Source organism: Pteropus vampyrus, unplaced genomic scaffold (genome assembly GCF_000151845.1).
Source record: "Pteropus vampyrus isolate Shadow unplaced genomic scaffold, Pvam_2.0 Scaffold302, whole genome shotgun sequence".
Taxonomy (NCBI): Eukaryota; Metazoa; Chordata; class Mammalia; order Chiroptera; family Pteropodidae; genus Pteropus; species Pteropus vampyrus.
Genome location: NW_011889083.1, coordinates 3591875 through 3615595, shown reverse-complemented (window position 1 = coordinate 3615595; position 23721 = coordinate 3591875). Strand labels below are relative to the sequence as shown.

At 39.5% G+C, this 23721-nt stretch overlaps 1 protein-coding gene across 2 annotated transcripts; it reads left to right on the top strand.

Moving 5' to 3' along the window:
* Positions 1 to 1815: 1815 nt before the first annotated feature.
* INHBA (inhibin beta A subunit) lies at positions 1816 to 19594 on the top strand. 2 transcript variants are annotated; one of them, XM_011376705.2, is made up of 3 exons: positions 1816 to 1962; positions 4528 to 5052; positions 14396 to 19594. In XM_011376705.2, exons 2-3 carry the CDS (start codon positions 4665 to 4667, stop codon positions 15286 to 15288), a joined length of 1281 nt encoding a protein of 426 aa, XP_011375007.1. In that variant the 5' UTR covers positions 1816 to 1962; positions 4528 to 4664; the 3' UTR covers positions 15289 to 19594. The 2 variants fall into 2 exon arrangements, with proteins under 2 accessions (XP_011375007.1, XP_011375006.1); XM_011376704.2 differs by lacking the exon at positions 1816 to 1962 and having other exon boundaries at positions 4365 to 5052.
* Positions 19595 to 23721: the final 4127 nt, after the last annotated feature.

Below are 23721 nucleotides of genomic sequence, written 5' to 3'. Positions count from 1 at the left end.
TGTCGGGAGCTGGGCTAACCAGCTTTCCCTGGACCCTGGAGTTTGGAAGGGGAAAGATCACTCCCAGTCCAGAATATTCGACAGAAGTCAGCTTCCTCTACCACCCCTACCTTAATTTCCAAAGAGTTGAGAGGCTGGGGATTCAGGTGGTGAATTACATCACAGCTGGTGGGCTGACCTGGCAGGTGGGCATCTGATGGCACACCCGGTCTGAGTCACACAAGCAGGGTGGCTCCTCTAGTCAGGTATCTGTAGATAACTGTGACACATGTTTAGAAAGGCAACTCAGAAATGGATCCCACTTTATAGATGAGAACACTGAGGCCTGAGGGTACATGGTTAGTAAACAGTGGGGCTTGGGTCTCATTCGGGTTCATTGTGTGCCCCTAAACTCGTGAACATGGTGGTATTTCCAGAACACCAGGATTCATGCATGTGGGAAGAGGTGAGTTTAGATGCCCTGAGAGCCATTGCTTTTGTCCTCAGGGGGCTCATCAAATTGGGTGGGGAGGTTCCTTTCTTATAAAGAGATTGAGTCTATCCAAGTCTAAACTGATGATCAGGTGTGGTGTTAGCCAACACTGATCCTGTTTCCATCTTTCCTTCTCAGATTCCTTCTGTTCCTTTACAATTTAATGCTTTAATTTTCTACTTCGTTTCTGCATATACAGTTCTTAGAATACTCTCTACCCCCATATACAGTTTGGTATCCACACATTTTCTGTGTTCAGCCACGGCAGATCCCCTTATACAGAAAAATTTCTGGTGTCCTAAAGGAACCTGCTTAAAATATAGATCAGGAGGCCAGAGCCTCTATATTTTGCATGTGGGCACAGTGAAAAGTTTATTTTATGCATGTTAAATCCTGGACACAAAACAACATATCTGGTCATATGGCTTTCATTAGCTCCCAGTTTTGCACATTTTATTCAACTTGTCATGAGGACCCAGCTTATGCTTCAGTTGTACTCCTCCAAACTACCCTTCTCCTCTATTCTTGTCTGAAGAGTCCTTCCTCCTGTGTTATTTCCCAGACCTACTAACACTCCCCTCCCCACGCACAAAGAAAACCCTGACGAACTTAACCCCTATTTGAAGGAATGTTCACGTCTGTTCATTAATTTCATGTTATGTTTGTAAGAATTTAGAAATCATAGGACTCGAAGTTCTGATAAAGAAGAATGATGGATGACAATCTTTTTTCCTATTAGATTAGGATTCTGAAGACCTGGGAAAGATACTTACAATGTTCACTTGCAGAGAATGACTATTTTCAAAGTTGTTGGTGATAAATGATTTATGAAGCAGGCATTCAATTTCAAGATGTAAAATAATAGAGGAAGTCTGGCGAGGGGAGACCATCATCATATAGGTATACATATTTTCCTATTTTTTCTCACTGAAATATCTTATTTTAAGTAAAATTAGAATACCTATAAAGAGCACTGTGAATTTCATGCCTGTAAGAAACAATAAAATACTTTGCAAATAGAAGCAACTTCATGAAGTAACAGATGTTTTATGTGAAGACATAAAACTGAACCTGAATATAATGAGAAGTGTGTGTGCAAATAGTGAAAGAAAAGTTGGAAGTTGGACACTCGATGAGATATAGCTGCTCGATTCTAGTATTTTTCTAAAAAGTAGTCTAGTTAGTCAGAGGTTTAACTGGCTCAGTGATCACCCAGTAGTGTCACAGCAGCTAGGAAAGGCTTTCCATTAGATAATGATTATGAAATATGTCTCACACTGGAAAAACCAGTCATCTGCTGATGTCATGCTGATTCTAACCAATCCTAAACAAAGCCCCAGCCCTCCTCTGTTTGAGTGGTACCAAAGCGTGAGTGTACAAGTAAGTAGTACAGTATAAAACTTCACAGTGCCAATTCCATGAAGAGGAACTTGTACAGCTCTTACCACACGACACAAGAGGCTGCTGGTGAAAGAGAGAGCACCGGAAAGGTAATGCTTTTTTAACTCTTACTTGTGAGCTATAGTCAGAATGGTTAGAAGGAATTTTACAACTTATTGGTATTTTCATGCACATTGTGATTTGTACCTTTTCATATTATTCAGGCAGGTAAATAGAGCTTTTAATAGTAGAGCATGTAAAAATAGATTGTGTTTATACAACCAGTTCAGCACATATATAAAGTACATATGCCAAAAAGAAAGCTATTTTTTGAGTTGCATTTACAATAGTACATTTAGGGAACTCACACATAAATTTAGGGGACACAGAGAGAATCCACATACTGATAAGTTGCACTTATCTAAGTACTACTATTAGGACTCTTGAGTTGTTCAGAGTCATTAAACTTTTAGTTCTATTTCAGACTCTCTTGTAAAACTTAATTGGATTACAAAATGCTTTGGGTACTGTATATGTGACGCCAAATAGCTAGATTATGTTAAGTATTATATTTCAAAGATATTCTATTATACAATTATAATGCACATGCCCCCCTTCACCACCCCCCACTAAAAAAATGAGACTTTTTAGTGAATGCTGACAAAGTCTTAACAATAATAGCAGAGTAATTGGTGTTCCTGGAGGTGAAACCCCAAAGCTGATAGATAGCTTATAACACAGAAAGTCTTGCAAGAAGTTGTTTTGGGAAAGGGGGACAGTATATCCAATTGAGAAAAGCATTGTTACCTGTGCAAACTGTAATTTTAACTTAGGGTCATAAGTTTCTCACTTTCCTCCCCTGCCCTCAGGTCTTATGCTTATACTAATGACATTTATTGACTTTCCCCCCCAAACTGTATTGCTCGACTATAATGTTCTGAACACACTAGGTGTCAGATATAAGCTGACTGTATCTACAGAAACTGAGAGGGCTTATGTGTGGGAAAGAAACCCAGAGGGAAGGAAAGCTTTAACAGATGGACCTCTTAAAGATACTTCTGCAAGATAAAAGCAATAAGACAGAAAATGAAAAAAAGGGGCTGGGTGGGGGGTAGGGAGGAGAATAAAACAACTCAGTGGCATTGTTTAGAAATTCACATTTTTCTTTTTCTGTGAACACTGAAATCCATGATGATTTCTTCTGTGCTGTTTCTTTGAGAGAAAAAGAAGCCGTCAAGGGGCCAGTCCATGAACACACTGGTCCAGGATGGGGTGGGGATGGTCTGAAAAACTACCACATGACAGAGAAAATAATTTGCCAATATATTTTAGAGATTCTTTTTCCCATAGGGCCAGTTATTCAAGTCATAAGAGCTCACTATTTATGTAAAATGATGTGGGAAAGGGCAATTAAATTTTGCATTTTATCTATAAAGTCAGGGCAAGTGGTGGTAGGCTATAATTTGTCAGTGTGAGTGTGTGCAGGGCAGGAGGGGCTGGTGGCTAAGGAGAGGGGAAAGCACTGCATATGACAAGAGCATGTAAAATGCTGCCTGCCTGCCTGCCTGCCTGCCTGCCTGCCTGCCTGCCTGCCTTGCCTGCCTGCCTGCCTGCCTTGCCCGCCCGCCCGCCTGCCTGCCTGCGGATCTTTCAGTGCCCACCGGCATTTTATAGCTGGGAAAAGTAGAGTATGCCATATGACCCCAGACGAAAGTTCTGTTGCCCTCCCCTAAGATTGCCAGACGGTGATTACTACTCTAAACATTTAAATATGAATGAATGGGGAAACAAAGATATCCAGGATTTCCTCAGACCAGAAAAATTGACTGGCCCTAGCAGCACAGTGGGCCTCTGGCCTCTCTACCCATCCTTCCAAACTAGTTTCCAGTCCTCCAGGACCCCAAGCCCCACCTTACAGGCAGGTGGGCTTTGAGACAACTAGGACTGTGGCTGGGGGAGCGGGTAGAGGGGCAGACCATTTCAATCAAGTCATCCCTGCTGATTTAGACAGTGCATTTACTTGGGGTTTTCTTTCCCCTCCAAAAGAGGAAGAAGGTGAAGCAAGGGGACTGGGCAAAAGCAAACAACAACAACGACAACAACAATAAAAACCAGTAGAACAAAATTAGAATGATTTCTTTTAGAAAGGAAAGTAGAACTCCAGAGAACGGTGGGTGATATTTGAAGAGAGGTGTGTGTGAGGGAGCAGTGAGCAGAAGGAAAGCAGCCTGTCAGAAAACGGGCTGTCCCTCCCCTTCCTAATCACAGCTTTTACTCACAAGACAAACTCCCTCCCTCTCCCATTTACTCACTCACTTAGGGCCAATCGTTCTCTCTCTCCCTCTCTCTCTCTCTCTCCCTCTCTCCCTTTCTCCCTCTCTCCCTCCCTCTCACTCCCTCTCCCCATTCTCTCCCTCTCTCTTCTGTCCCTCTCTTTTCTCTCTCCCTGTCTCTCCCTCCCATCTTCTCTCTGTCTCTGTCTCCCCCCCACCCTGTCTCTCTCTCCCTCCCTCTCTCCCTCCCTCCCTCTCTCCCTCCCTCCCTCCCTCCTTCTCTCTTACTCGGAGACAGTCAGAACTCTCCTCCCTGAGAGCCACAAACCTACAGCACTGACTGCATTCAGAGAGGGAACCTGCAAAGAAAACTTCACAGAAAACTTTTTGTTCTCGTTCCAGAGAATTTGCTGAAGAGGAGAAGGAAAAAAAAAACCAAACCAAACCAAGCCAAACAAAAAACTTGTGCGTAAGGGGGTGGGGGGTGGCAAGAAAGCAGGGCCTTTAAAAAGGCAACCACAACAACTTTTGCTGCCAGGATGCCCTTGCTTTGGCTGAGAGGATTTCTGTTGGCAAGTTGCTGGATTATAGTGAGGAGTTCCCCAACCCCGGGATCTGAGGGGCACAGTGCAGATCCCGCCTGCCCGTCCTGTGCGCTGACCACCCTTCCCAAGGATGTACCCAACGCTCAGCCGGAGATGGTGGAGGCCGTCAAGAAGCACATTTTAAACATGCTGCACTTAAAGAAGAGACCCGAGGTCACCCAACCGGTGCCCAAGGCTGCGCTTCTGAACGCGATCAGAAAGCTCCATGTGGGCAAAGTAGGGGAGAACGGGTACGTGGAGATAGAGGATGACATCGGAAGGAGGGCTGAAATGAATGAACTGATGGAGCAGACCTCAGAGATCATCACGTTCGCGGAATCAGGTGGGTGCCGGCACGGGGGTGGGGGATGTGTTTCTCTCATAGTCCTAGAAGCAACTTCTTTTCCTTTTAGCTATAAACTGCCTGGGAGGGTCAATAGTTATTAGGTAGGTATTAGTAGCCAGCGGGTAGAAGAGAGGCTGGGGACTGGGAGGGAGAAGACTTTGCAGAAATGGAATTTTGATTGAGCTCTAGCTGGAGATGGCTAGCTTACACTTGCTAAACTCCACCAGTCACCCGGAGAAGGCTCTAGGGCCAGTCTGGAGCTGAAAGCCAGTCTGTGAGCAGCTCCCTCAGCCTGCCTGTGTAACCAGGTCTGAGCAGCCTGTTGAAAGCCCCGGCATGTTTGGGTGCTGGGGGACCCCATCCAAAGTTTTTATTGGAGGTGGAGGTGGGAGTGCGGAGTGCAGGATGGGGTAGAATGGCACAGATGAAGTCATTGTCTTAAAACAAACCTTCCCTTTAAAAGTCCAGTCAGGGGCCACATCAGAGAAGCAGGGCAAATTTATTAGTGACGGTTATTTGTATCTTTAGAAACTGTCTATAAAAGCACAGGAATCACATTCTAGGCAGTAAAGAGTGACTTTGAGGGGCATTTGACATTGAACCAGCAGTCACTTTTGGAACAATGACTTTTGCTCTCTGAACCGAGGAAAAAAAGAGTTTTGTTCTCTGTAAAGTTACTATGAGCTCTCTGCCAAGGAATGCAACCTTGACAAAGTGCTCTCAGATACTACACTGAACTCTCACTTAATCCTTAAGAGGAATAACTTTAATAAATAGATTCTAATCGTTGGCTCAGGACCACACTAACCTGTTGCCGAATAGAAAATACCTGTCAAAAGTGGAGGTGGAGACCTGGAGGCAGGTTATTTTTACAGTTATGTGACATAGATCCTTTCCCATGTCTACAAGCCCATGCATGCCCAGACGATGTGTTAATACTATGTCACTTTCATGGTAATGCCAGGCTAAGGAATCTTATCCCTTGCCAAATCTATTTGAAAGTAATGCCATTGTTTCGTTTGGTAAAGCATATGGCCAGTAAAGTATGTGCAAGGGCTCCCAGCATTTCTGTTTAAAAGTTTGCTGCAGCAGCAGTATAAACAATGAATGCAACACTCAGAATTTCCAATCCTGAAAACCTGTTGACTCAGATGTTCTGTTTTCAAGAAAACTTTTCAAGACCTGGCATCCTTTTGGGGGAGCAGATAGCCTGCTGGCTTCCTGGCTTCCCCCTGTAGGAGAAGCCCTGGTGTCCTGCAAGCTTCCTGGCAGGGCAGTTTAGCTCTCTCACCAGAAGCTTCTTTTAAAGATGGTCTTAACTTTCTTTCCCTAAAACTCTTTCTTGATGCAGCCCCCCCCACCCCAAAGTGATAATTATAACTGTATCTTTTGAAGCTTTTTGAGAAAAAAAGTCAGGTTAAGTTTTCAAGTTGCTGCTCAATTTTTCTCAGCCTTTCCTGGTGCAAGGTAGTAAAGAAAGTGCTTAATGACACTGGGTCCCATGCAAGGGAGTGCAGTCGAAAAGGTCTGCTCCCTGTCTTGACACACTGGAACCCTATGTATGTTTTTATATACCAGTTGCCATATGTGGATGGCCTTAATTGCAGCTTCTCCAAAATTGGCTTTACAATATCATATGACTAAGTATACCTATGCCTTTGACCACTAGTAATATACACCTGATGCTAGTAATATATATTCCCCTCTTTCTAACTTATCTGATTTGTATAGCAAACCACTCTCTTCGCATTGGGAAATTTTGCAGATTTTTGCGGAAAGAATATGACTTTTTACATTTTTTCTTATTTACAGCCTTTATCTCACTGCCAATCTTTTTCTCAGTTATTTGAAATCTTGTAATTTTTAAAAACTTTTTTGTTAGGTGTTCAGTTTGAAAGAAATTGAGCTACTTTTTAAAAGCGATTCATTTGGCCCACATGTTGACTAAAGTTTAAAGTTTGGAAAACTCCTCCTGGTTGAGTTTACAACTTGACTTTGGGTGAGCCGTTGGATTCTTAGAAAAGGTTTATTCCACTTGCTTGTTTTTCTCTTCTGAGAAGTTTCACACACCAACTTCAAGTTGATTCAGTATGATTTCATAGATTTATTGATTGCTGTATGAACAATCTACTCTAAGTAGAGTACCATGTAAATATTTTGCTATTTTCCTGGGAAAGAGATTTATCATCTGAGTGAATATATGAAAACCTCTTGTTGTTTTTGGACCAGTCCAACCATAATAAAATTCAGACTACGTCAAATGTCAAGATTTTTGTAAAATAGCAAAGGGCATTTATTTTTCTTTTATTTATAAACTATTTTGTACAGCATAGGCTCCAGTCAATAAGTGTCACCTGCATGCATGCTACAGATGCAAACCCATAGATGTATCTTTTAACTTCAAGATTCCTCAGTTGGTGAGTCATGTTTAATTTTTGCCTCTAGTCTCCTTGATGGTTGAATAAGCCAAGACATGGCCACAGCAGTTGAGGGACTACAAAAGCTCAAGTGACTAAAAGTCTTTGAACTGAGTCTCTCCCATTGTGCTCAGGTGGAAAGTGCTCATCTTTGTAAAACTGGTATAAGTTGTTATTGACTAAGCAGCCAGGAATCACTCTCAAGCTCTCTGAAATTTATTCCAAGAAATAAAAAATAATTTTCTTTTTATTTATGTCACTTTATGTCAATCGTCATCGCATTCTTTGCGTGGCTGGCACAGAATCCTCTGTGTTTACCTTAAGACCTTAAAGGAAAGAAAGAAGAGACGGGGCAGAGCCAAGCCAACTCTCCCTGTAATTGTCACTGAAGCTAAAATCAATGACCTTCTTGACTGCAGTATCTTATTTCAATTTGTGGCAATAGCTGGTCAGTCAATGTACAATGACAATATATCACTGAGTCTCCTTATGCTCTTTATCTGCTGATTCCAGTAATTAAGTTGGCAGTTGATAGCACTTGTTGAAGAAAGACAAATGAAACATTAGGAATTAGAGAATATTCAGATAGCCTGGGTGGTGTTGAAAGCAACAGATAACTCTCCCCTTTTGGAGAGTCTAGTTATAGAAGATTTGAGTTAGAAATGTACATTTCCCAAACAGGGGCCTAAGAAAGCTTGCTTGGATGACTGTTTCCCCCACCCCAAGAAAGTCATCTCAAAGTGGAGTTGACTCCCACCATTCCGCACCAGTCTTCTAAACTTTTCTGCAAATTACCCCTTCAACTGAAGGGTATCTTACACACTTTATTCTCTGAATAATGGGAAATGATTGGCCACAAGAGGGCGTATTCCAAAGACTTTTGCTCTTTACCAGTTAATATTTTGAGAAACACAGTTTCACCTACTGGAAGCCCCAGTCTGTAGTGCCTTAATCTTAGTGATTATCATTTTCATCTTATTCCTCTCATCCTCCTCAAAAAGTTAGGATTTTATGGGATGGGAGGAACACAACTACCTGTGATGCGTTAAATGAGACAGAAGGAAAGGAAATGGGAATATAGTGGTACATGTGAACTTTCCGGAGCTCTATGGAAGACAGAGGAATGATACATTTCGGAAACAAACAAAACAGTGCATGGGGAAATGTGACCATGAATCATCAGCAATACTGATCTGCTCACACATCTCCCTCTAATACGGCTGCTTGGGCTTTTGCAAATATGTCTTCCGTCTCCCCTGATTTTGTTGCCTAGTTTGCCTATATTTTATCAATGCTTTTCACCAGCAACAAATGACAACTGAATGCCAACAAGGAGAAAGAAGGCTATTTATTTAACGCCTTGTGGGAACGTGATGTACAGCTTTGGAGAATGTATTTGTTTCCAAACTGAGAGTGTGGAGAGAAATGGTGGAGAAATTAAGTGAAAAGAGGTGAATAGTAGTTTGGGCCTGCAGAGTAGGTGTATTGGAGTGGGGGAGGTGTCAGGGTAGAAATTCAGTTTTATTATTCAGAGACCTGGGAATAATACCTTCCCAGATACTTTTTGTAAACTTTTTGTAAAAATAGCTATTTGTCTTGGCTCTCTTTTACTAAAAATGTACTTAAGCATACTCTCATAACTGTATTTCAGAATTCATACTCAACTGATTCCTAGATCCAAAATCAAAAGCATAAAAGTTTTCAGAAACTTTGGAAGAAGTTTCTGAAAGTCTGTGGGTTGAACCTTAAGAATGTTTCTACTTCTCTTAGGAACCTAAAACCCCTTTCTTTCTAAATATTTAATTTTTTTTCCCATTTCCGTTTAAATAGAAATGCAAGAATGTGGCTTAGCATTTACAATTCAATAGCAGATCCTAAGAAAAGATATTAAGGCTAAAAAAATCAATCAAGATAATTTATGACCAAACCTGCAGTTCTGCTACAGGCAAGACCCTTTACTGTAAATTAAAGGAGGCATAACCTTTATGACCTCACTTGCTGCCTCATGCAGCAACCCCTGGAAGCAGTCCAAATACAAAGTTAGTGGTTCAGAGAACACATATGCTATAACTGGTAGCTTTGTATGCTCCCACCAGTTTCTATACCATCTCTAAGCACAGTAAAACCTTGGCAAAAAATGGAAAATTAAAATAACAGCAGCATTTCACAGTGAGGCTTTTCCCCCCATGGTGGAGTTGAAATCCTCTATAAACAACAAGGCTTTCCACATTAACATCAGAGACATAATTATTACCCATACAGAGAAGAGCAGCGTACTTTAAGCAGCACCCCAGTGAGGAAAACAAAACAAAACGAAACACTGTGTGAGTATTGCTTATTTCATTGGAAATGTTCACGTGCTAGTCAGTCCACAGATCCGAATTGCTGGATTTGGGGGATGAGCATCATCTTGGTGTGGGGGAAGGGAACAATGAGTGGCTTGGCTGCTTAATCCTTGGCACGCTTGCTTTCGTGATTGACCTATTACAAACGCTTTTAAAATTCTGAAAGCAAAGGACAAACTGTTTTCAGGTGTTTTAACTTCCAGCTTCTAATCTTTCCTTTTTTCCAATCCCTTTCATCTGGTAACATTTCAGAGGTGTTCCCTGTAAGATGCAAAATTTAACCCTCCTACCCATTTTTATGCACTTTTTTCTCTCCCCTTGGTATAGGTCCACCGAGCTCATAGAGGTTTAAGTGATGGAATATTATCACACGTGGGTTTGCGTGGGACTTTCTTAGTGAATTACTCAGGCAGAGCAGGCTGTGATACAAGCCTTGCTCAGAAGCCTCAGGAGGGAAAAAATAGCACAGAGGATGAAAAGAATATTATCAGAGAGTAGATAATAAAAAGTTAGCAAAGCAACCAGCTATATCTGGTTAGATAGGTAATAGTGTAGGAACCCAGTGTGCACCTGTAGAAACTAATGCTGTACCTGCTCACAAAGCATCATGGGAAGGCTTCCATTTCAGGATTTTACAGCAGGAGATATATTTAAGTCAAAACCTGAAACTGATTAGTAATTGATCCTAAACCCCTCAGCCTTAGGCAATCTCCTTCCATTTTTTAAATTGTTATGAGTAGAGATTTGAAGAATGGAGCATCCTGAAAGCATCACTGCAGTATAGCAATCTCTCTGAGGTAATATACAAATAAAGGGAATATAACCAAGAGGCTATTTTTCCTACCTAAGAAATTTGAAGGCTGTAATATCTTTCTGAAGCCTACAGCCTTGATAAATATTAATTTCATCTCAGCTTCCAGCTGTCTCATTCTCCCCACCCCCTCCTGTAATGAAAGCTAAATGTAAAAGAAAAATATATGCACTGTTTAATAAAGTCAGAATACAATAGAACTTTTAAAATGTACCTGCATATAAGGTAGACATTAGGAAGACTTGATTCTCTCTCTTCCCCCTGTTCTCCTGAGCATTATGGCAACAGCATTTTCATGAAATTGGATCTCAGTTTTACTTTTTTCCTGATAAAATATCATGCAGTATACAAATAGCAGTTCCAGAAATGGACACCAGGAGAAGGAGGCGATAGGCATGTCAATTAGTAAGGGGAAAATCCAAACGTCAGAAATATGGGGGAGAGATATAGCACGCAGGCAATGATGAGAATACAGGGAACAGTCTTTCAGCTAAGATAATGAAACTTATGTGTGAATCAGCACCGTTACTCTCCACAACACCAGGCAATGCCATACAGTTAATTATCCACCAGGACCAGGATGAAAGTCATTTTATGATGACTCTCTGATCCTAATATAACAGCATCTGACAGATTGAGCCCCCTCTAATGAGTACTCTCTTTGTACAATCCTCTCTCAGGAACACTAAATCATTTGCTTCCAAGTACAGCTGCCTGTGAAGAAGGGGTGGGGCTATCTCAAGCATTAGAAACCTGCTCTTGTGAAATGAGTGGCTGTCCTGTAGGCTGTTACTGGAAGTAAGTGGACTCACTGGCTCTACAAAAGCAATTTGCATATGCTGTCGACTGGTTCAAGTCTGCCAATTAGCCCTCCCTCGTCCTCTCTCCACTCAGCATCTGTAGATATTTCTGGATTTTATTTATGGAAGTCCAGTGTATGTGGGTCTGTGCTGCCATCTGTCCCCTCTCTTTACCTGAGGACCATCTACCTTTATCCTCAGGCCCTCCTTGTCAAGCACAGGTCAGAGAAGAGCAGAACCTGTGGGAATGAGTTATCTGAACCCAGTTCTCCCATCCTGTGGAAAAGTCAGTTTCTTTACTTTCACAGAAAGCTCTTTCCTAGAACACAAAACGCAATCTTGTACCTTCTGGCTTCTCTAATTTAGCAGCTACTATCTCTCTGTCTTTTGAGTGGCACCTTGTGCAGTTCAGGATTTCAGAAGCGGGACTTCATGAGGCAAAAGGGAGAGCAGCAGGGAGATTGTTAGCATTCTCCAGGGCAAAGCACTTGTGCCTTCAGTGGCAGGAGTCTGCACACTCTTTCAGGCCATTTTTGGGGGGCTTACGTGGCTTTGGCAGCCTTTTCCTCTGGTCTTGGGTGGACCCTACCACCTTAAAATCGGCTGCTGAACGTCCTCTTAAATGTAAATGATTAAGATCTCCTTCCTGGAATCTTCTTTTTCCTTTCTTAAAAAAAAAAAAAAAGAAAAGAAAAAGAAAAGAAAAAGAAAAAGAAAAAGAAATGAGAACAGCAATCCACCCCCGGACCTTGACCACCACTAATTTTTAGGCAAAGGAGAATACTGGATTCACATTTTGTAAAAAAAGTCATCATGCTTCCTAAAAAAATACAGCTTCCCCCTCTAACTGCTCCTCACTCTGATGATCTAATCCTAAACCCAGCTTTATTTTTCATTTCAACTCCTGCCAGAGACATGAGGTCAAAAAACTCTCCCCACCACCACCACTGAGGCCATTATCCTAGCAAGTTTATGCAAAAATGCCAGAGAACCTTTCATATACATACACAGCCCTCCTTGGCCCTGGCCTAAGTGAATTTACCACTATCATAATCACACTGTGCAGAGTGTGTTAAATTAAGAACAGAATCCACAGTGCACAATGCACAGAAAAGCCTGCCTTCTGCTGCAGAGAACTTGAAACTGTGCCTAAAATTTATAGTACCGTAAACATCTCAGGGCGGAGAGTGATAAGTATGGCTGGATTTCCGTTAGCTATAGAAATCTAGGCAGGGAGACCCTCCTAGGGAGTTGTAAGTTCTAAGATGAATGTCTTTAAGATTGTTCTCGGATTTGTACACGGGATGCGTGTATTCCCAACAGTTATAAGCAGGTACATGTAGGAGGTGGTCATAAGAAGGTTATATTTTAAATACCACCAAATAGTACAGTGGAAATGAGGGAAAATATTTAATCAAAGGATTCCAGTCTGAACATTTGCTCCTTACAGTACTTGCAGGTGCTAATGGAAAGAGAAGGAAATAGATGACTTTCTAATAGATGACTTTCTAACTGAGTGGTCACAAAATCCAATTGCTCCACCAATGCAGAGATTTCCCCTTTATTGGAAGCAGTCGTTATAATTGGTACTTATTAAGCTGCATTAAAGGAAGGAGGGAAAAATTGGGGATACAGAGTTAGGAGGTAGGCCCCTCAATGTAATATAAACTCAATGCTAAGGATGTATCTATTTGTTAATAAAAATCAAGTAATTGCTAAACACTGGGCTCTGACATTGCACAAGATAGATAGGACCTCAGAGCTGGGCATCCTAAACTTGGATGTCAGGAGGGTAGGGGCAGACATGTTAAGGAAGGCTTCTAGAGGCAGTGGTGTTGTCTAATCTGTAATCTGAAATCTTACTAAGAACAGCCAGTGAGGGTGGGATGTTGGGAGCAGGAGTATTCTAGGCAGAAAGGATAGCAGGTGTCACTGCCTGAAGGTGAGAGAGTGCATGGAGTGCTCACAACCTCAAACAAACACCCTGTGGCTGGACCACAGAGAATGGGACACAGGGAGAGAGCTGAGGTTGAAGGCAGGAGCAGTTCAGGTGGAGCCCAAAGTCCTGGGCAGTTTTTGTTTTAAACTGAGGGCAATAGGAACTCAGTAAAGAACTGTAAAGAGCAAGTGACATGATCAGACCTGCCTTTGGGAAAGATTCCTTTCCCACCTTTATGGAGAAATGATTGCAGAGGGCATTGGCTCCCTACTGGAGAGGCAGATTAAAGAGAAAGCTGATGCAGTGACCCAGGAAAGAAGTGATAGAGGAGTAAAGCAGGTTATGGCAAAGGAAAAGGAGGCTACATAGCACACAGACTAATGGGGCAGAAAGGCTGTTTGCATATTTGTGTGGGAATAATATTTCCATAGCTTGCTAGAGCTTACAATGTCTTTTCATTTATGTTATCCCATTTGATCTTTGTAAACCCATGGGATAATGGGTTAAATGTCATTATATCATTCCCACTTTATAGAAGATGACACTGAAATTAAGCACTTAGTCAACAAATGCAGATCTCGTAAAGCCCCCAGACACACTCAGATCTAGGCTCTCTTCTTTCTAGAGCAAGAGTTGACCAATTTTTTCTGTAAAGTGCTAGAGAATAAATATTTTAGCTTTGTGGGCCAGACAGTCTCTGCTGCAGCTACTCAACTTTATGTTAAAGTGCAAAAGCAGCTTTAGACAACCTATAAAGAAATGAGCATAGCTATGGTCCAATGAAACTTTATTTATGGGCACTAAAGTTTAAATTTCATATAATTTTTACATGTCATAAAATACTATTTTTCTTCATTCATTTAAAGATGTCAAAACCATTCTTATTGGCCTGTGGGCCATAGCTTGTTGATCCCTGTTTGAGATGATCTGTAACAGAGGCCCCAAGGTGACCTGAAGTTAGTGAGTAGCCACACACATGGGAACTAACTAGTGTCCCTGCTCTCTCTTGTGCTGTGTTTCATCTTCAGGCACAGCCAGGAAGACGCTGCACTTTGAGATTTCCAAAGAAGGCAGTGACTTGTCGGTGGTGGAGCGTGCAGAAGTCTGGCTCTTCCTAAAAGTCCCCAAGGCCAACAGGAACAGGACCAAAGTCACCATCCATCTCTTTCAGCAGCAGAAGCACCTGCAAGGCAGCTTGGACACAGGGGACGAGGCTGAGGCGGTGGGCTTGATGGAGGAGAGGAGTGAACTGTTGATATCAGAAAAGGCAGTGGATGCTCGGAAGAGCACGTGGCACATCTTTCCTGTCTCCAGCAGCATTCAGCGGTTGCTGGACCAGGGCAAGAGCTCCCTGGACATTCGGATTGCCTGTGAGCAGTGCCATGAGACCGGCGCCAGCCTTGTTCTCCTGGGTAAGAAGAAGAAGAAAGAAGAGGAAGGGGAAGGGAAGAAGAGAGCTGGAGGAGAAGGAGGGGCAGGAGGAGATGAGGAGAAGGAGCAGTCCCACAGACCTTTCCTCATGCTGCAGGCCCGGCAGTCTGAAGATCACCCTCACAGGCGGCGGCGGCGGGGCTTGGAGTGTGACGGCAAGGTCAACATCTGCTGTAAGAAACAGTTCTTTGTTAGTTTCAAGGACATTGGTTGGAATGACTGGATCATCGCTCCCTCTGGCTATCATGCCAACTACTGTGAGGGTGAGTGCCCAAGCCATATAGCAGGCACATCGGGGTCATCACTCTCCTTTCACTCTACAGTAATCAACCACTACCGCATGCGGGGTTACAGCCCCTTTGCCAACCTCAAGTCGTGCTGTGTGCCCACCAAGCTGAGACCCATGTCCATGCTGTACTATGATGATGGGCAAAACATCATCAAGAAGGACATTCAGAACATGATAGTGGAGGAGTGTGGGTGCTCGTAGAGTGCCCAGCCCGGGGGGGGGGGGGGGGGGGGGCGGGAACAAGAATTGTCCAGAGAGGACAGTGGCAAAATGAAGAAATGTTTAAAGTTTCTGAGTTAAATAACCAGAAAAATAGAAATTAAAAAGAAAAAAAAAAACCTTAAAACAAAACCTGAAACAGATGAAGGAAGATGTGGAAAAATTCCCTATCCAGGGCTCAGAGATGAAGTAGTGAAGGAGATGGAAATTGGGAGGGACAGGGAGAAATGTGTATCCTTCATTTCTTCCCACATCGAAGTGATGATATTAGTTGCTTAAATAGGAGTATTGTCCTCTCCTTTTCAGTTCACTTTCAAGGTGGGCCTCGAAGTCAACTTGGCTAGTCTGCAGTAATGTGGGCTAGCACAACCCAAATAACATCTAGAAAGCCATTAGTTTGAAAGGGCCAGTTACAGGCACTTTCCCACCCAGGTCGTAAGATATGTCTGTGTGACCCCTCTCTCTGTGTATATCAGCACGTGCACACACACACCACTCCCCCACCCCACCCCACAGACACACACAGACACATACACACACAGAGGCATTTCTACATTCCATGTACATACACATACTGGTAAGAGAACAGTAGTATGCAGGTGGTCACACTTTCTTTTTCTGCACCACTCTTGCAACAAAACAAAAGCCAACATAAAAAAATTGGAACAAGAATGGGAAGAGTGAAAGATCAAGGAGAAAAGAATACCAAGTTACATTTCGTTAAGGTGCTTATGATCTTAGAACTATGCAACCTAATAGGTTTGAAACTGTTTACCTGAGAGAGAACAAAAAGAGAGACTTTTTTGTATTGGAAGTAACCTGATCAATTTTTATTTTCTTCAAGGAGAGATACTTGAAAGGAATATGTTTGTCCATCTGTTGGATCCAAACATTTCTATATTTTGTAAATGTTGTTTTTTATCGTTTACTATTTGCACTACAATGGTGTTTGACCTGTCCAGTCTTTATTTAACAAGTATTTTCTTTGGGTGTGGGTGGGGGTGGGGTTAAGAGCTGCACTTAATGTGAGCTATAAAAGAACTGCTACAGCACACAAAATAGCTATTTTTATTATTATAATTATAATAATTATTATTATTTTGTACCTTAAAAAATAGACACATACACCAAAGACATTTGTGTGAGCCTTTAAACAGTCTGTCTGTGGTTGGTATCATTCACCATCAATGAGTCAGGGGTTGGGATTCAAGGTTGAGTAGGGTGGATTGTGTTCAGGCCTAAAAGACCTGAGAAGTTTGGTTTATTGACTCCTTTTACATCTATGAAACAGGACATTTCATACTGGATGTACAGTAGTTGTACACTGTTGGATATCAAGTTCAATCAAATTCATGAAATGCTACATGCTTGTATGTGTATATATACATTGCTTGTGCATATGCATATCTGTGTGTATATATACATGTATCACATCATGTCCATACACATTTTAAGCACTTCAGGCTGTCATTTTTTAATGTTCTTAAAGCAATGAATGTTTATGTGCAAAACACAGTATTTTTAAGAAGGATAGGCTATAGTTTTTGCTTCTACTCTGAACTAGGTGGGCACATTTCAAAAGTTTGGAAAAAGCCTGGAAATTCCAGTGACTATTCAGCAGGACCCTCTTTCAATGTACAGGGATCCAATTCCCTCCTCTTCTTTGTCCCCGACCCCCGTCCTACAAGTTATTTTCTGTAGGAAAAATGGGAAACATGTTCATCAAAGCTCTAGGCTGATTTTTTTTTTGCAAGTTATATTTATTATCTATTGGAATCAATCTTAAATCAGAAGCTTTTTCAGAAAAAATTTTAATCTTTAGTCCAGAATAAAAGAGTTGGGTATAATTTTTTCTTTTATGATTAAGGCCTTGTTGGGAGAAATGTTAACTGTACAGTTGGGTAAATTATATTGTTGCCACTAGTTAAAAGATAAATAATTTAGGGAGGGTGTAAAGATAATGGGAGTAAGGAAGAGAACAGTTAGGAGGCAGGGATGGGGGCAAGAGTTAAAATCCCTACTAATTTACAGCCAAAACTCGATATATGTTTGTATGTATTGATTTAGATGCAAAATGGAAAAAAAAACCCATTTTGTTTTATAAACATCAAAGTACATGCTTAAAGCTAAAGTTTTACTAGTTTATTCCACAATATTTAGCTTGCCTAAAACACCTATAAGTTATTCATTTACATGCTTTTTAAAGTACAGAGCCTTATTTTTACTGACTTGTTTGAAGTTTGCAAAAGTGAAAAAAGAATTGTCAAATTACTTTAATGTAATTACCTGGCAGATACACTTGCTACAGTCTGGAGGTATACCTTTTCTTATGCAAGAAATACAACATGTACTGTAAGAGAGTGGATTCTAATAAAGTATAATTAAGAGCATGCAAAATTGGTACTTACTTCCTCACTCTTAACCATTGATCAGGAAATCAGGCAAGTGGGGAAGGTGTAGTAAGCAATGTTCAGCTTTACAAATTTTCATGAAAAGTGTTGAAGGCCTTTTGAATTGCCTCTTAACTGGTAGTGAACCTCATAGTGTAACCTATGAAAGTAGAATGAGGAACCAAGTACTGGTTCACTACACAATTGCAGAGATGGCCAAGGCTATGGAAAAGCAAGAGGTTACAAAGACAGCTGACATGTATGCCATATCCAATATATATGCCATATCCAATATATATGCCATCTTTTTAAGCGCTTTATGTCCTCAACATATTGGGAGTGAGATAGAGTTTGATTAGTGGCCTAGTAGTTAGAAGCAGATCAAAATGAAATTCCATATGACAATATTTTAATGGGATGATTTAATTTAAATTAAATCACTCATTTACAAACTTAACCTTTTTTCAATAAATTTATGTGGCCTTGAAATAGAATTAGAAATTGCTACTACCTTTAATAACTTTGGAAGATATGTAAACAACCCATACTTTTCATGTAGTGGCATGAAGCCAAAAAAAAAAAAGCTTAAATTCTATTATATTTGATTTTTCATAGTATGTGTTCCTTGAAATAAGGGTGGCTATATCTGATCTTAGCATCTCTCTACTCTTTCTTTAGAGCTAATTTCTAGGCTTTAAAAAATCTACCCACACTAATCCTAAAAGCTCAGAAAAGGATTTGTCACCAAATGTCTTTTAAGAATTGTAACTACTTTGTAAATTGGATTGAAACATTTTTTCTTTTGTCAAAAAGTAAGACAAGTTTCAGCACACTGAGTTGCGATTTTCTTGTCCCTGAAGACCAATCAATTTCAGATTTATTTAAGATTGATTCCACACTCTGTTTTCAAGGAGAGTGCCTGATTCTCCTCTTACATAGAGCAAGGGAATTTTTTTTCACCCCAGTGAGATCGTACCTCTAGATATCTCTAAAAAGAAAAAAAAAAAAAAAAAAGAGAGAGAGAGAGAGAAAGCGAGAGAGACTGCAAATGCCTCAGTAGTATTGAGTTTAGATTTAAATTACCATGTTCACTTGAAAAAATTATTTCCTGTGGACCCTTATCAATGTAAAGAAAATTTTAGTCTCCCTGAAAACCTACACAATAAATGAAACTTGTAGATGTGGACAGAGGTTCAGGGATAGACATTGTATGTGTTTAAATTATATCCTTTATCACTGAGAAGCTGTTGTATGAGTCAGAGAAATTGCTTAGAAGCTGTTCACATCTTCAATAGCAGAAGCAAACCACATATCTCAGCTATATTATTATTTATTTTTTATGCATAAAGTGAATAATTTCTTCTGTATTAATTTCCAATGGGTATTACCCTCTATTTAAATGCTTTGAAAAACAGTACATTGACAATGGGTTGATAGTTTTCTTTAAAAGAAAAATATAATTATGAAAGCCAAGATAATTTGAAGCCTGTTTTATTTTAAAAGTTTTTATGTTCTGTGGTTAATGTTGTTTGTTTGTTTGTTTTTATTTTTTATTTTTTTGGCATATTACATGCAGTTCTTTAACCAATGTCTGTTTGGCTAATGTAATTAAAGTTGTTAATTTATATGAGTGCATTTCAACTATGTCAATGGTTTCCTAATATTTATTAAGTAGAAGTACTGGTAATTTTTTATTTACAATATGTTTAAAGAGATAACAGTTTGATATGTTTTCATGTGTTTATAGCAGAAGTTATTTATTTCTACGGCATTCCAGCGGATATTTTGGTGTTTGCGAGGCATGCAGTCAATATTTTGTACAGTTAGTGGACAGTATTCAGCAACGCCTGATAGCTTCTTTGGCCTTATGTTAAATAAAAAGATTTGTTTGGGATTTATTTTTTATTTTTATTTTATGTCTTATTGGTTTTCCAGGATCAACTTTGCACACATATTGCTACATCTTTTTCTGGGTGATAATTTTGTTTCTACTGTAATTATCTGGACTAGTATGAAAAACAGATTGAGAAAGAAAAGACAAAAGCTGGAATGAGAGCTCAATTAGAAAAAGAATATGTATTGCTGTGCAGAGGTTTGTAATGGGTGGCAGATGCTTGGACCAGGAATATTTATATTTTATTCATTTTCTTAATTTCCCATTTCTGAAACTGTAGTGGCAAGTAATGTGAAATAAAGAGACACTCCCTCCCTCCCACTTTCTTCTCTCCTTCCTTTTCTCCCTCCTTCCTTCCATCTCTCTTTCTTCCTTTCCTTTCTGGCTAGAAATCTGGAATTATACAGAGCAACTATAGCTAGAGAACTAGATGCATAGGAAATAAAAGTACTGGGACCAACAGAACCAATTTGAAATCATAGATGTACATCCAAGAATGAACTGATTAGTTGATTTTTTTCCCTATAAATTGTTCTCTAGTATCTGTGCCCATTCCAGAGGGTTTTCCTTTTTTTGAAAATAAATTCTGTAAATGACCATATAAACCAAAGCATGTACCCATTTTTTCTTTTTGCTTTCGTATACCATTGTTTTAATTACCCAGAACAGTAGATAATTGTTTTCTCTGCTTTTACTGATAAATCTGAGGCAAAAAGTAACATTAATTGGAACTAGGATTCCAAGCCAGGTTTATAGTCAAGTCTAAAGTTAATTTTCTTTTTGCTGTTTTGTGTTTTTATTTATGTGTTAATTTCCTTTTGTACTAAGAAAGAAAAGAGGGATTGGGGATGGGGTTGAGTGTTGAAGATACTTCTAATTTAGACATTTTATACTTACCAGATAGTTCACTTTGTACTTATCTCCTAGTGAAATGCCTAGTTCATGTAAATTCATACTATCTCCTTTTTATTTGTTTTAGGTAGGAAAGTTCCCATTTAAAAAAATTTAGAAAATGGAATTGTTATAGTTTTACTTTATATTTATTAATTTGTCTTATTTTTCTATTCTTGTATTTCGCTAGAGGAAACCTTTTGTTCAAAATATTTTACTTTATGGACCCAATGATATTTTTGTGTGTGTGTGTATTGCATGAACACATGCATCAGCCTTCATTTCCTGCCAAGTTTAATAATGAGTGCATTCCAGGAACTAAGAAAAACTACATTGAATTATAAATGAGTAATATTATGAAATTTATATAAATGTCATAGTACTTAAGGCAAAAATAACAAAGAAAAAGTTAAAGTCAGGTATAGAAAACATTGAATATGTATATCTATCTATATATAATATACAATATGTATGTTATATATATGTTACACCTTTAACATATATATAGAGAAAATATGTCATCATTTAAATGGAACATCTAAATCCAGTTCATATTGAGGTTTAATATTTTCTCAGAAAATAGTTGTCTGAGGATGTATACAAATAAAAGGGACTAGAGCAGTGCAAAAATTCCTCCTTGTGTCAAATGAAGTACCAGCTTTTTAAAAAGAATTCTGACATTTCTGATCTAATTTTGAGTTTCTCTTTGGCCCATGAAAAAGGAGGATTCATAAGTTCTCCATTACACCTTTTCAGGCTTTAAATGTCATGTAACTAGTGCCTACTGTAATTAAAATAAGGAAGGCAAATTGTTTATCCACAGATGGAGAACCACAAAGCTATTTCGAGACTTCTTAGAAATAGACAATAATTGTCCCACTTGACTATGGTCACTTTTGAGAAGAGCCTAATTCCATCATGACTTAGAGTCCATCACTGGAGGGACACCAGGAAAGTACTTTTCTTCTAGAAAATGTGACAAAATCTGAAAGCAGTTTTGGGGAATATTAGTTGACTAATTAAATAAAAATTATAAAGAATCTTTTTAAAAATTGATTTCTGCTCAGGAAGAAGTGAGAGGAAGTGTTAAGAGAAGGTCTAGTCACTGTCAGTAAAGAGTAGTGAAAAATTCACCAGGGCAAGAGTTAACTTGTTGCTGTAATTTTTACTATCATGGTGGTGGTAGTGTCTGCATCACTGTTATATGGGGGACACAGTGTTCTAAGACAAATACTATAATGTGGCAACAAAGAACCCATCAAATACGCCTTTCATTAATGAGGTTTTCCCAACATAGTTGAGTACCATAGCCTAGGCCATTTGAAAAGCTTAGTTCACATGGGATAAAGGCAGTCATTGTGGGGAAACTCTTCCATTGTGAAAGAAAGACAAAAAGACAAAAAAAAAAAAAAAAAAAAAAAACCCAAAAAACTGAACACTGCTAATCTATGCCAGAAATGGCAGCCTAAGGGAGGAGGATGACAGAACATTGTACTTCAAAGCATTTATTGTGCTTAAGTACTTTAAAGACAATCACCAAACCCTTCTAAAAAGAACCAGAGAGACTTCTCGCCATTGATCTCAACAACAAATATTTGTATTTCCTGGTCAATTTATTTATCCCTCAAAGATTCTAAGTAAAATTGTCACTAAATAGGATATTTTTAAAGGTAAAACTAATTTTCCATCTGAGTAATTATATCCTAAACATCATCAAATTACCAACTAGATGAAATGGCTTGACATGATATGTAGTGACATATTTAATAGTTATTATTATGTCAAGTATTATAGGGTTTATAATTCTGAAATGAACTAATCCTTATATTCCCCAAATAGTGAATTTTCACCAGTTTCTGTGGACTGGACTATGTTACCATGAAGTTACTATTAATAGTCTCAGATGAAAACATGGGGCACAAAAAAGTAGTCCCCTCCTTTTGGATTTGGGATAATAAGATGTGAATTACATTGAAAACTCTAGCTAATTGGATTTACTTAATCATTCATTTAGCCACTATATGAAAGCAGTCTTGGCAGAGGACTCAAAAGCGTTTTCTCCAAGCTCAGTGCTGCCTAGTAGATAGGATGGCCCTGTGACTCCTTGAAAGTAGAATGGACAGCAAATACTAGATGGCCTTATCAATGTACCAGCAAGCCAAATGTCAACAGATATGGAGAAGCAAGACAAGCATGCCTTTCTTTTCCTATGAGAGCCAGTTCTCACCCCAGTATCTGGGGCCACTCTATCTCACTCCTGAAACCAGACCTCATAGGCTGATGGAGAACAACTTTTATCTTTGGGCTTTAAACATTTCACAAAACAGGAAATGTAATCTTAATCCATTTTATATTGTGTAAGTACACAATTATGATTCTGCCTAGATCAATTCATTATCTGGAAAACTGATTTTCAAAGTATGTAGTAAGCCCAGAATTGGAAGTATATAGATTAAGCACTGAAATTAAATTTTATGACAAAGAAATCACTGTAAGAAACACCTTTCAGATGATCAAAAAATGGGGAAAAGTAGATGAAACCCAAGTATGGTAAGGGTGAGTTCAGGCCCTCCTCTCTAGCTTTAGCTGTGACTTAGATTTACCAGGGAGAAATAAGTTAAATGCATGTACTGGCCTCCAGGAATCACATTGCTAGAAGTTTCTTTTTTTTATTTTCCTAAAGGAAGAGTAGATGCCTAGAGGAATTAAGGTGAGAAAAGCTGCATGCACCACAGGTTAGATTTTCAGGACTTAGGTCTAGATCCATAGAGAGAAGCAGCTGCAGGTGGAAATGAAAAACAAAACAAAACAAACACCTTTACATTAAGGACTCTGTGTAAAGTGGGGATTCCTCTGGTTTTCAAGTAACAGATTGTAATATTATATGGGAGAGAGGACCATTTTCCCTGCTTATAAATTGAAGAAATGTATAATGGGTGCTGCATAAAAAATGGGCCAACAGTTTCGGGATCCACAAAAGATAGGACCTTTAGCAGATTTTGGTATTTTCAAGGTGATATCTGGTAGTGTGCTGAATTCTCTTTGGTTGTATGGAAGAATCTGAGAGACACCTTGTAGAAACTGAAGCTGACTGGGAAGTTTATGGGCATATATGAAACGCCTGAGATTTCCCAGCTACAATTGGATTGAAATTTAGGGATGGGCTATGAAGTTGACTAAGTTCAATCTTTGAGAAGTTGAGGCAAGAGCAAATGAAAGTTGTTGGCTTATTTTAGTTAT